Source organism: Callorhinus ursinus, unplaced genomic scaffold (genome assembly GCF_003265705.2).
Source record: "Callorhinus ursinus isolate GAN/ISIS: 27379988/994484 unplaced genomic scaffold, GSC_fseal_2.0 scaffold2, whole genome shotgun sequence".
In the NCBI taxonomy this organism is placed as follows: Eukaryota; Metazoa; Chordata; class Mammalia; order Carnivora; family Otariidae; genus Callorhinus; species Callorhinus ursinus.
Genome location: NW_027397064.1, coordinates 71,272,815 through 71,286,455, shown reverse-complemented (window position 1 = coordinate 71,286,455; position 13,641 = coordinate 71,272,815). Strand labels below are relative to the sequence as shown.

The 13,641-nt window shown below is 41.2% G+C and overlaps 1 protein-coding gene across 4 annotated transcripts in view; it reads right to left on the bottom strand.

Moving 5' to 3' along the window:
* ACVR1C (activin A receptor type 1C) overlaps window positions 1–13,641 on the bottom strand; it is a 129,036-nt gene that overhangs the window by 73,392 nt on the left and 42,003 nt on the right. For 3 of the 4 annotated variants that reach the window (XM_073883903.1, XM_073883896.1, XM_073883909.1), the window contains exon 1: window positions 6,164–6,461. The exons of the other annotated variant lie outside the window; for it this stretch is intronic. Coding sequence is in view for 2 of the 3 variants with exons in the window: in XM_073883896.1 (XP_073739997.1) it covers window positions 6,164–6,236 (73 nt within the window). In the remaining variant the exon portion in view is untranslated. Of the gene's footprint in view, window positions 1–6,163; window positions 6,462–13,641 lie in introns of those variants that run through there. 4 annotated transcript variants of the gene reach the window in all.

The following is a 13,641-nucleotide window of genomic DNA, read 5'->3' as shown; positions in this document are numbered from 1 at the left end:
TTTATTATCCTGTAAGAAATGTTCTGCTAATCGTATACTTATTCTTTATTTAGTGTTTCAAATTTACAATGTATTATCTATTTCCTGGAAATATATACTACAGATTATAGGTGGAATTTGAGTGAGAACAAAGTCTCACTTTGATTATTAGAGAATAGGCAAATATTCACAGAGCAGATCTTTACTCTTGAAGAGCAATAATGGTGATGGAGAGAAGAAATAGACACATTTTAAGGGAGCAGGCCAGAAAAATGTCATCAGATAAAATTATGAAATGTGATGCGTTAATACTCTTTAATATATTTTGGCTCTGTTTTAAAACAATCTGGTTCCTTAAAGCTGTGTTAATCTGGATTACCACCCTCTGAGTTAACATCTCTTGGATAAGCATGCATTTATGAAACTAAACATTTAGCATTAAAATGCTCATTGTCTGGACCATAATGGGTTAGATTTATTTCTAATCCTGTTTTTGACCACGGAGTACTTATTTCAGTCAATCATGGCGTTAAACGAAAAATTTAAAAGGAACTCAATCAACATACAGAGATATGGTGTCTTTCTCAATCATTGTGTACCTTATCATGACCTAAGGATGATAAAACAAATGAGAAGAAAATATATGTGTCTCACTTTCAAAACTAAAGCACCCTAATCATTTTCTTGATGTGAAAAGTTTAATGAAAAAGTAGATTGATCTAATTTGGGATCCTTAAGTCACTGGCAAATTTAAATTGTTTAAAAAAATAATAAGCCAAGCTCTTGAGTCATACTGAATGATTCACCCAGGAATTCTTGAGGGGATTAATTTAAAACAGTTCCAAAGAAACAGTATCTTCACATACCTACTCCAAAACACAGAAGAGAACAACAGAAAAGGGAAATTATTCTGGAGGACAAAAAGTAAAGAATGAAGACAGAGCAGAACCTTTTGATTCTTGTTGGCCAATCAGAGCAAGTGAATGCAAGAGCCACATGATAAGGCAAGGGAGCATCCCCTCAGAAATAGGGGTGTTGGCTTCTATGGAAATAAAGTCTTCACGCCTGTTTCGCACTCCTCCTCACCTCCTCCCTCCCTTTTACTTTTTACTGGATTCCTAAGTGTGAGGAGTAGTGGTATTACTGTCCCCATTCCAGGGAACCAAGAGGCCCATGTGCTTTAGGGATGCAGCTTTCAAAGAATGTGAAAGGCACCGGGTTCATGACCACGGTCCCGTCTTCTATAGAGGTAACAATTGTGGGAAGAGCAGGACCTGCTTCCTCGTAGAAAAAAAACAACCACCTCTCTCCACAGACTCTCCGCCTTTTCCTCCCTGAGCAGTAGCCCCTGACATTATTGCCTGAAACTTGTCAGAGCTACCATGAAGTCTGGACTAATGTGAGGTAATGGACAAAGAGGTCCCCCGCTCCACCATCCTGTTCCCTTGGCAGGCATCACACAGCCTTTCAATCAGTGTCAGGATCCAGAATTCTGATGTATCACAGCCTCTTCCCCTTTATCCTTAGGCTGTTTAGTTGTTACACATTTTGAAGAGGAGTAGGTTAGAATTCTGCCATGCAATTTGGGGACAAAGTACCACGTAACCAAAAGAACAGTTACTTTGCTTTAGTTTGCTTCTCTTTTCTGGATATCCCTGAGTGACTTCTCTTGGACTGGAGAGAGGCACAGCTGTGACAGGCCAGTATTTAGGTATTCCTACTTCTCCTAGGAAAAGTGGAAATTCTGTATCCCTTATAAATATATCCCTTTATTATCCCAGTTTCTTAAACAATGGATAAGGATAAAACTTGAGATCTGATAATCAGCTGTGAAAAATTTAAAATAGAGAAGGCCAAAGCCATGAAAAATCCAGAGGTGGCTTCACAGATGTAAGTGGTAAGGAATAATACACAGTACACTCTTTGTGCTTAGAATTTTTCCTTTTTTTCCCTGTTTGGTTCTGTTTTCCATTTATATTTAGAAGTCAACTCTCTCGTTTTATTAGTTAAAATAAACTCTTTATAAACATGTGAACATATCCTTTTGAGCTTGTTAATGACCCATGCATAGAGTTGTTCATTGATAGGTCACTGTCCTCTACAAATCTCAAAATGAAGCCAGTACTAATCATTTGGTAGCTGGTCAAGACTCAGCTAAGAGCAGGAACTAAACAGTGCATAGTTGAAATTAATGCATCCTTGCCCGTTTCCCAAAGGACTTGCAATCACTCTCTTAGGAATCTGCTCTAAAACCTCAGTCTGCCTCAGATGAAGAAGAACTGTGACGCATACCTGGCTCTGACTCTGTCCATTCTCTACTGCCCTGAACCTTCTCTTTTTACAACAAGACATACAAGTAGTGCCAAGAAAAATACAACAAACTGCACCTTGGCTACTGCCTGGAAGCACTTCCCCTAAAAGAGAAACTTAGGAATGCTTATTTCAAAGACAAATACTCTAAAAACGCATTTGAAAATAACAATCACATTCAAAAGATAGTAAATTTGGGCAAGACCAACTGCTTTCACCTACCAATCATTTCCAGGGAGTCTAGAGAGTTCTAACCTCTTTCACAACCCTTTCATGTCAAGAACCCATTAGGAAAGGCTGTCTCTCTGCGTCCACCTGGAAATGGTGGAGCCACACAACGCGTGGCTGAAGTGCTGGAAGTGACCCCTCAGAGATGCATACAGGGACGGTGGCAGGGCTAGAATACAAGTGGTAAGAGACAAGGACTAGAAAAGAGGTCTATGCTTCTCTTTCTAATCTAAAAGCTGGGCATATGGGCAACAGGAGCAGTTTAGCTCATCACAATATCTCCTTCATGTGGGGTTGCCAGGTAAAAGTACAGAACACCCAGTTAAATCGGAATCAAACACCAATTAATTTGACTCTCGATTTTTTAGCGTTGGTCTAGACTTGTGCCCTGAACCCTAGGCCCCAAACAACAAATTGCTTACTTGGTATCTCCACTTTAGTGTGTATTAGGTATTTTAAGCTCTCCACACGGAAACTGAGCTCCTGCTCTGGGCCACCATCCCCACCCCTGCCCAGGGCAGGACCTGCTCCTCTGGTGGTCGGTCATCAGCCTGACCCCACATAAGGGGTCAAATCAAAAATTTGGTATCATCCCCTATTCCTCTCTCACACTTTACATTTACGTATGTAGGATTATAGCAAATCAGAGGAACTCTATTTGATACTTCTGTAAACTTGAGGCTAGATAACAGGTTGGGGCACTACAGTTAATGAAGAAATATGCCCCCAAGGACTTCTGCACAGAGCTTCTCCTGGGCCAGAGAAGTGTCTTCCTTGGACATTTTGCCTCTTGTCACATGTGTTTCAATCAACCAATAAATGACCCTGCTTAAAGAAGGGCAAATGTGACAACATCTTCTGCATTTGGACACTCAACCAGCCCAAGGCTTTCACTTTCACTTCCAGCATACCTTAAAATGCGCAGTGAAAACATCTCCCTATCTGAAACCCCCACCCTGGTTATTAAATGAAACAGTTACCTTTTCACTTTTAGAGCAACAGCTTCTAGCTTTCCAGACTTTTTTTTTTTTTTTTTTAAGATTTTACTTATTTATTTAGGAGAGAGCACAAGCAGGGAGAGCTGTAAAGAGAGAGGGAGAAGCAGGTTCTTCGCTCAGCAGAGAGCCCAACCCTGGGCCAGGGTGGGGGTGGGGGACTCGATCCCAGGACTCTGGGATCATGACCTGAGTTAAAGGTAGACACTTACTTAACCAACTGAGCCGCCCAGACATCCTCTGGACTCTTTTTTTTTTTTTAGCTTTCCAGCCTAATTTTTTAGCCAACCCAGACCAATAAATATTTTCTCTTTTTTTTTTTCCATCAGCGGTTAACCCTCTGAGATTCTCATCAAGGAGCACTGGTGTCTACTCTACTGCTAATACATGACATGCCATAGGTGACAGAGATGCTGGGGAATAATGGTCAAAGCAAAAAGGGATTATTGGTCTATCGATGTCTTCAGATATTTAAAGTCCTAGGCCTGGTGCTCAGCAGAGTCAGGAAGGTGGTGTTTTCTGTCACCCAGCTATGTCATAGTGTCAGCAGAGACTTCTCCTACATTTTCAAAATTGACCATTATGATGACCAATGTAATTTATAAAAGTGACTAGATAAAAAATGATATAGGTAACCACATAAGAAAAATAATTTAAAAGATGAAATAAAGAAATAAACTACCTTGACTCCCTCTACCAAATAATCAAAGATGGTTATAAAAGTTAAGATTCAAAAAAGTAGACAGCAATAGACATTGTTTCTGTGGGACACAAAGAGGGATAAAGTTCTTAAAAGACATTTGAAAGTGATTGCATTTGACATAGAAAAGTTTACTGTAAAAGTTCAGTTTGGTAAGTACTTCTCTACTATATTGACACATTATCTCCGTATCAGTCATTTTTCATAGCCTTCATATTTTGAGGGAAAAATCAAATCTGAATGGATGATCTATTTTTTTTCTTTTTTGTACATTTCAATGTCAAAAGTTTCCATGCCTTTTAAAGAACATAGCCTGGCATGTTTTCCTATACTGCTATGCCCAGGGTCTCTGAAATTTTCTAAAGATTCTGACATATAACAAAATATAACTTTCAGGCTAGACAAAAAATAATTGAGTATTTTTTTAAATGTCTGCAGCAAAGTTATTAGCTCCCTAAAATAAAGAGGGTTGTACAGACAGCCTGTGGAGGCAATTTCACGGGTGCCTAGTCAAAACTGTGATACCTAGAAGGCTGTTTAATTCTTTTTTTTTAAATTCTATTAAATTCATCAAGACTACTTTGAGTATTCCGAGTTAGTGGAGTTTCCGCTTATTTCTTATAAAGACCTTCCCATTGTCAGTTTTCTTCCCACTGATGAATTTACTAACTCTGAATGCAAATATGTCACTTTATCCCATCATCCTCTGGACAGGCTCTGAGTAATGGCTTTCCTAAAAGGCTGTGCTTTTCCAAAGATAACTAAAATGCTTTAATCCTCATATTGTATTAATTAATCACTTCCAATAATCAATTTTCATCTGAATATTGTATTTAGTGATTCTCTCAGGCCATCGGAAACACGAAATCTGCACATGACAGCAATCCTACTATTCAAAACATTCCCCTGCACATGTCACTAAAAGGAAAACTACCCACCCTGGAGTATAGCTATTAATGTCAAACAGATTGTCATCTGGGAAAACAAAAATGCATAAAAATCAGCTTCAGACAAAGTATGGCTCTAGGGAAAAACACCAGGGTTTTGTGTGCAAATGTCTTAAATGTCTGATTGAAACGTTTAAATAATGAGTTAGCAAGGAATCTGCTGCTGCTCTCCATACCATAAGATAATGTTATAACGAAAACAGTTTTAGAGCTAAAGGGTTTTTCATCATAGCACACTATGATTTTACCGAAGATGCATTTGCCCCAGTTTCTAGTAAACATTATAAGAAATGTTTGGTTTCCAGCTTGGGCCGAGGGCTCTATTTAGCCTATCAAGGCACAGACCTGTTAAAAACGCTGGGGCGCTTGCCAGAATTTTTTTCCCCTGCAACTCTTAGTAAAGAGCGTACCTCGAAAGCAATGTGCGTTGCAAACCACGCAGATTTAAGCTCCCTCTCCCACCTACACAGCTTGGCATCAGCGGCTTCTGAGATATCCCTCGCCTTCTAAAACTCAGACCGAATCGCCACCACCACGGCTCACCTTTCCACCACCACCATGCCACAATCTTTGCTCAGCTCTCCCGAGCCCAGTACAGAGCGCGCCCGAAGCCCCTGCAGAGTGAACTCGTGGTGCCACTCAACTCCCCAGCCCTGAACACAACCACAAACACACTCTCCTACTCCCTCCGCTGCAAACTGCCCCCCAATTTGACACTCACCTCACCCCTACTACCCATACCGCCCCCCCCCCACGTCCCTGTCGCTTTTTCTCTCCTCCTGGTGGCTTCGTCCCCAACACACCTGTCTAATCCTATGGCTGCCAGACCTCAGGTGCCCACGCTGCGCCCTATCCCGCGCCCCCTCAATCCAACTGGCGCTTCCCACTCCGCCCAGTGGAAAATCAGTGTGCTCGCAACACCTTCTACTCCACCCGCGTGCCCACCCGCAGACCGCCCCCGACTCCCACCCTCTTCTGGGCTGGAGAAGGAGCGCCCGTCGTACCTGTCGAGAGCGCGGCGGCGGTGGCAAGCAGCAGGAGAGCCTGGCGGAGCGCCGCGCACAGCGCTCGGGTCATGGCCACCAGGCGGCCGCGCCGGAGCTGCGAGGTCCCAGAGAGGAGCTAGGCGGTTGGGACAGCGCGGGCCGCTTTGAAGTTCCCGGGGCGCGGGAGGGAAGCACAGCCCCGTCACCCTTTTGAAGAGCGCGGCTGGCTCTAATCCATGCAGGCGCCCCCGTCTTGTGCTTTCCCCATCCCTCGTCCCCCGCGGCTGGCGGTGCGCGGCGCTCCTGCCACCGGCCCCAGCAGCCGGCTGAAAGGGGGGGGGGGGGGGGGGGGGGCGGACAGAGCCCGCCCCCGCCGCGCCTCCGCGCCTCCGCCCCCTGCGCCCTCTCGCAGCCGCCCGGGACCTGGCGCTGCCGGCCAGGCGGGCAAAGGCGGCCCGAAGGCCAGGCAGTGAGACCGCCCAGAGCTGGGGCCAAGAGAGGGGTTGGGTAGCGCGGAACCCCCAAGACCCGAAAGCTGGGAAAAGGGTCGGGACGCGAGGGAAAGCCCCACGGAGGCTTTAGGAAAACTTAAACCCTGCCGCAGTTGCTTCCTGGTGGTCGCTCTACAGTCTCCTACAGAAGATCCATTCGTCCAGATCTCTTGACATTCGTTTGTAGTCCGGTGGCCTAAAGGTTTTCTAACTAGAATGAGCCTTGTTACAACCCCAGGGAGTCCTGCGGCGCTCGTCCCACCACCATGTCCTGGCTGTGCACGCGTCTGTGGAAGGGCGCCCTCTCTGTTCAGCCCTGGAAATAACCAATTCCCCGACTGTCTTGGCTACCCAGTTTGTCAACTTTCTTACCTGATGCCTTCCGGTGACCCTCCCCCCCGCCCAAGAATGGCGACCAAAGCTGGACCACGTGCGCCAGGCGATGTAGTTATCTGCCAGGTTTGGAGGCAAAGGGCCCGTCCTATGTCCTATGGAAGATACCTTGCAACAATTTCATCAATGGAAATATGGGCCAGAAGAGGGGAATCGTACCCACAGATTAAGGGAAGAAGAGTGATTTAAAGTAACGTATTGGAAACTTGTTTGAATTTAATTCCTAGAGCCCCCTTATCAAATGGGTGAGCTTCCCATGTGGGCTGTAATTGAAAATATAAGGGCGATGTTACCAATTAATAGAAATTAGCCCAAATTCAATTCATATATGTAGCCTATACGTTAACGTGAATGGGATTATTTTAACCTGAACACACAAAGCCCAAAAGCCACTATTGGTATTATTGCCACTGTTAGGGGGCCCCTTGAAAATCGATTGTCATATAAATTAATTGCTTGAGAGTAAGAGGTATTACTGGCTTCCTCACCCACCTCGGCTCTAAATAGAGTGTCCTTTCTAAGGTCTATGAAAGTCCTGTGGCGAAATAATGTATATAATTGATTTCACCATCAAAAGATCACAGTAGTGGGGTGGGATGTTTGCTGGATTTGGTGACAGTCCTGAGGATCTCACCCTCACCATCACCACCTTGGATGAATCAAAACATTCCTAAGAGTAGAAAGACTTTGTTCTAATTTTATTCTGGATCCAAGCAAACAACAACAACAACAACAAAATGGAAATGTGGGACAAGACTGAGCCCTTTCAGACACCCACAAAACAGATGCTTAAAAAAACAAAGACAAGAAAATGCTAGGACACATTATATTTTGGCTGACTTGGTTGGCTCGTTATTTGATAACTGAACCCTAGATTGCGATCTACCATTGGATCATGAGATTTGGAGCTGAAAGAGCAGGATTTAGTGTCTGCGCCTGCTTACTCAAAAGTAAATGGAACTTCATCCCTCCCTATTTCTCGGAACCATGACTGGAATTTAAAGAAGAAGTGAGTGTGAAAGCACTGTTAAACCATCAGGTGTTATACTAATGTCAGGTATTTACTTTCAATATTTATTTTGTCTCTTGAATACAGTAAGCAACATCCCTGCATGTCAGAAAGCTGTTATTTTCTAAAAAAAAAAAAAAAAAAAAAAGCAAGGTTGTTACCCAAGAAGTCTAATGTTGAATGACTTTAATATTCTAAACAAACCCAACATTGTCCTCTGAGTCTAATGGAGCACTGTCCACTACGGTATCCACCAGCTACATGCTATGGTACCACTAGCCACGTGTCGGTTGTGAGCACTTGAAGTGTGTCTAATCCAAACTGACATGTGCTAGAAGTATCAAGTACATACTGGATCTCAAAGACAGTACAAAATCGAATGTAAAATAGATCATTAATAACTTTTATATTGTTTATGTTGAAATGATAATCTTTTGGAAGTATTGGGCTAAATATATTACTAAAGTTAATTTCACCTATTTCTTTTCACTTTTTAACATGCCTACTAAAAATGTTTAAATCACATATGGCTTGCATTATATGTCTATTGGGCAGTGCTGGTCTAATGAATCCTCATCAAATGGCAAGGATCATCACCATCACCTTGGTCTTAGGCACAGTATAAAAAAAAATTACGTTGTTGGGTGCCTTGCCAGTCAACATATGGCCAGCCAATAAAGGAATCAGGATTTTTGAATTCTTGGCACAAAGTTCTGTGACATACACACCACAAAAAGGTTAGTATGTCAAAAGCTAAGGACGTCATTTGTAGAAGTATTTTAAACTTCATCTTCAAATACCATTTCCTTCTGTCCTCCTGTGCATGTTTTCCTTCCAACATCAAACTATAGAAGCTTTGAAGTAAGGACTTAGTCATTCTAAATGTATTGACCCCCAATGGCTGGCAAAGTATTTTCTGAGGTAATTATAAATATTTCTGATATGCTTGACTTCTTAACACCACCTTCATGGCAACCAAGAAAAGAACTTAATCCTCATAATGTGTCCCAATTTTTACTTAAAAGAGTATACTTTATTCACACACACACACCCCTATAGAAATTAATCCAGTCTTAATCTAATACATTTTTTTAAAGATTTTATTTATTTATCTGACAGAGAGAGACACAGCGAGAGAGGGAACACAAGCAGGAGGGAGTGGGAGAGGGAGAAGCAGGCTTCCCGCGGAGCAGGGAGCCCAATGCGGGGCTCGATCCCAGGACCCTGGGACCATGACCTGAGCCGAAGGCAGACGCCTAACGACTGAGCCACCCAGGTGCCCAATCTAATACATTTTTGTATGAACTATTATTAAGAAAATATTCTTTGGAGCATATTGAGTGACTCCTGTCATTTAATATAAGCAACACAATGCATTGTTGAAGATATAATATAACACATCTTTTACATTTTTTGTACTTAACAGAAAAAAATTCATGTGTGAGGCTTTTTTATTCACTGGAAAGAATTTATATGCAAATGTGTTTCTCAGGATTTAACCTTCCCCCCCACCCTTAATCATCTATTTGTACATATTCATTACCATAGCAACATTACATCATGACTCCTGGATTCTCATAATCAAAAGAAAACAACAGCAATAATCAAGGAGTTCATAACCCCCCCAGTGAAATAGACTTTGGTTGAATAACTCTTACATAACCAAGGGAAAAAAGTATAGGAACTTTAAATTGTAACCACTTGATACATTTGCAGACTAACATTCCAAATTAATAAGGCAAACAAATGTGTATAATAATTGAAATTTGAAATTGACTACTTGTTGGTATGGTTGTTTGGGATTTTTTTTTATCATACATGTTTCTTTTTTTGTCATCTTTTCTAGAATCTCCAATGCCATGCATCTTAATTTTTCATTTCATCTTGGAACATGAACTTATCATGGAATGAGCATATGGTGAGGAGGCATACTACGATAATTTGCTATATACTATCAAGGTCTAATCTGTTCTCATTTTACTGCATTTTTCCTTCCTTAAATGCATATTCTCCCTCAAGGAGCCTATGACACACTCATTTCCACTCATCTCATTTTGTAATCCCAGAAATCTTTCTATTAGGGTACCCCGGCTTTACTTCTATTCTCGTCCTTCTCCTTTTGATTGTTCATTCCATCCCATGAGAATTGTCATGTGTTTTAGGACCTTTATTAAGGTTCTACAGTATGTACCTTCAATCCGTCTACCTCATGGGACAGCTCAGGTGTCATAAAGAAGAAAAATAATGGCATCTCTGTGGACATGATAATGGGGCATCAAACAGTTTCTTTGCTCCACTGTCACTGCTAAAATCTTAAAGTCTTTAAGTACTTACATTATCTGTTTTCACCACCTTCCAAAATGGCTGCACCCGTTCACCGATTTTCCATATCCCTCTAATACTATTCAATGGTCTTTCCACATAACTCAGACTTTGTCTCAATTTTCCCTGACCAACATCAGTGTGCTGGGCTGATTAACTGCATTCGATACAGGCTCTGTCTGTAAAATGCAGGTCAGAGATTCAGTTCCAAGTAAGCAGGCCACTACTACCTGGCACATTTCCTTAGAAAGGGCCCCTATAATTATACTCTACCAGAATGAGGTGACAAGGAGGTGAGAGAGTTCTAGGACTCAGTACAAATCCATCCCTTCCTGAGTAAAAAACTAAAAAAAAAAAACAAAAAAACCCACAGTTATTTCAATACCAGCCAAATCAACATTGGCGATCTGATGACCATGACTCAAGCAAAAGAGTAGTCTAAAGCTGCTGTGTTGAAGGTGGTAACCACTAACCACTTGTGGCTCTTGAGTACCTGAAATATGACTAGTCTGATCTCATGGTACTGTGAGTGTAAGATATACACAAGATTTCAAAGTCTTAGTACCCCAAAAAGTCTCAATAATTTTTAAATTTAATTACATGTTGACATGATAATATTTTGGATATATTGGGTTAAATGAAATATATTATCAAAATCAATTTCACTCCTTTTGCCTTTGAATGCAGCTAGTAGGAAATTTAGAATTATGTATATGGCTTTCATCCTATTTTTATTAAACAGGGTTTACCTCATGAATCCTCATCAGATGTCAAGGAACTGTCATTTTTCCTGCACTTAAAATGGTAGGAGAAACAAGACCTTTCTTCTAAACACATAGTTCCAACACCAGTTATCTTTTATTTCTTTCATTTCTTCAACAATTACCTACATTCCGTCAATAATAAAATCACATTTATTTTTCTTTTGTGTTGTCCATTGTCATTCACACTGCTATTTCCAAAGTTCAAGCCCCTAGCATCTTCATTACCTGAGTTGTTATAATTACCAACTAAATCGCCTCCACAACTTCATGATATCCCCATCATAATGTATTCTCAAGACTGCCATCAGAATAGCTTTCTATTAACATGATTCTGATTATGTTTTCCCCTGCCCTCAAATCTTTAATGATCACCCTTGCATATAGAATCAAGGCTAAATTCTCTAGTCTGCTGGTTCTCAGACATTTTGATATGATCCTTTTATACTTCAAAAATTCTGAGGACCCCAGAGAGCTTATGTTTAAGTGGGTTATAACTATCAACATTTATCATATTAGAAATTTAAATTGAGAAATTTTTAAAACACAGGCAGACCCAAGCACACATTCCATTAGCCTTCAAAGCAATGACATCATTACACATCTTGTAGCTTCCGGAAAATTCCATTGTACCTTTGTGCCAGAATGATATTGGAAAAGACAAATTACATCTTAGCATTACTTATAGACATAGTTTTCACCTTGTGATCCCCCCAAAATGGTCTTGAGCACCACCCAGGGCTCCCTGAACCATACCTTGAGACCTACTGCACTAGCTCATTTCCCTATACTCTCCCTTGGTGAGCTAATCCCTTCCCATGACTTCAGTGTTTATTTCTGTGTTTTGTGCTCAAGACTCCCAAGTTGTTTTCTCTAGCCTTGGTCTTGATCTTGCTCATGAACACCAGATTTGTATATTCTACTGTCATCTCTACCTATATAGTCCAACGATGGTCAAAACTGACATGTGTAAAACAGAAGCAGCTCCCAAACCTACTTGTCCTGTCTTACTTATCTCAGTAATTGTCACCACTCGAGCCAGATACCTTGTTTTTTTTCCCTTATCTCTCCCCTCTCTCTCTTCCTTCATAGCCAATTAATCAGTAGTTTCTATGGATTTTAACTCATAAAAATCTCTCAATTTTTTTCACTTCTTTCCACTTCACTGCCACCATCCTACTTCAGATCAACCACCTTCTTTTACTTGAAATGTCAAAAAAAGCCTCCTAACTGATCTCCCTTCCTTGAGGTTCACTCTTCTCCAATCTATTCCCACTGACCCTTCAGCCACAGGGATCTTTTTATAGCACAGATGTGATCATAGCACTGAAAGCTATCTAAGACATATTGCCATTTCTAACACCAGCAATTCTAACACTGGCATTCAAAATCAGCCTAACTCATAATAAGCACTCAATAAATACTTGCTGAATGAATGAGTAAATGACATTTAAGATCCTCAACTGTATTGTCCCAAACCTGCTTTTCCAAGTGTCTATCTTCCCCTTTGCTCCCCTCACACTGACACTATATTTGTTGAATAAATGAGTTAGCTGAACAACAGCAGCATTTTTATAATGAAAAATTTGCTCCCTTTGTATTCACATTGCCAAACTAGAGACAGTGATTTGGGTAAAGTACAGATAATGAGAGTGAATGCCAAACCTGAGAGTGAGTAAACCTTAAAAGGGACCAAAGAGTGCTCATTAAAGACTCTCAGGCTTGTGGGCTAAGTCATCCCAGCAAAAGAAACTTGGCCAAAGTTTTAGCTGCAAACAAAGAAGCCTACCTTAATAAGTTTAAGCAGGAATTAAGCTTATTAAAGAATATTAAGTAGCTCATATCTTCTCTAGAGAAGGCCATGTAGGGGCACCTGGGTGGCTCAGTCAGTTAAGGGTCTGCCTTTGGCTCAGGTCACGATCTCCAGGTCCTGAGATGGAGCCCTGTGATTGTTTCCCTGATCAACAGGGAGTCTGCCTGCTTCTCCCTCTGCCTCTACGCTTCCCCACCACTTGTGCTCTCTCTCTGTCTCTCTCTCTCAAATAAACAAAATCAAAAAGAAAGAAAGGAAGAAAGAAAGAAAGAAAAAGAAAGGAGAGAGAAAGAAGAAAGAAAGAAAGAAAGAAAAAGAAAGAAAGAAGAGAGAAAGAAAGAGAGAGAGAGAGAGAGAGAGAAAGAAAGAAAGAAAGAAAGAAAGAAAGAAAGAAAGAAAGAAAGAAAAAGAGAAAGAAAGAAAGAAAGAAAGAAAGAAAGAAAGAAAGAAAGAAAGAAAGAAAAAGAAAGAAAGAAAAGAAGGAAGGAAGGAAGGAAGGAAAGAAGGAAGGAAGGAAGGAAGGAAGGAAGGAAGGAAAGAAAGAAAGAAAGGAAGGAAGAAAGGAAGAAAGGAAGAAAGGAAGGAAGAAAGGAAGGAAGGAAGGAAGGAAGGAAGAAAGGAAGAAAGGAAGAAAGGAAGAAAGGAAGAAAGGAAGAAAGGAAGAAGGAAGGAAGGAAGGAAGGAAGGAAGGAAGGAAGGAAGGAAAG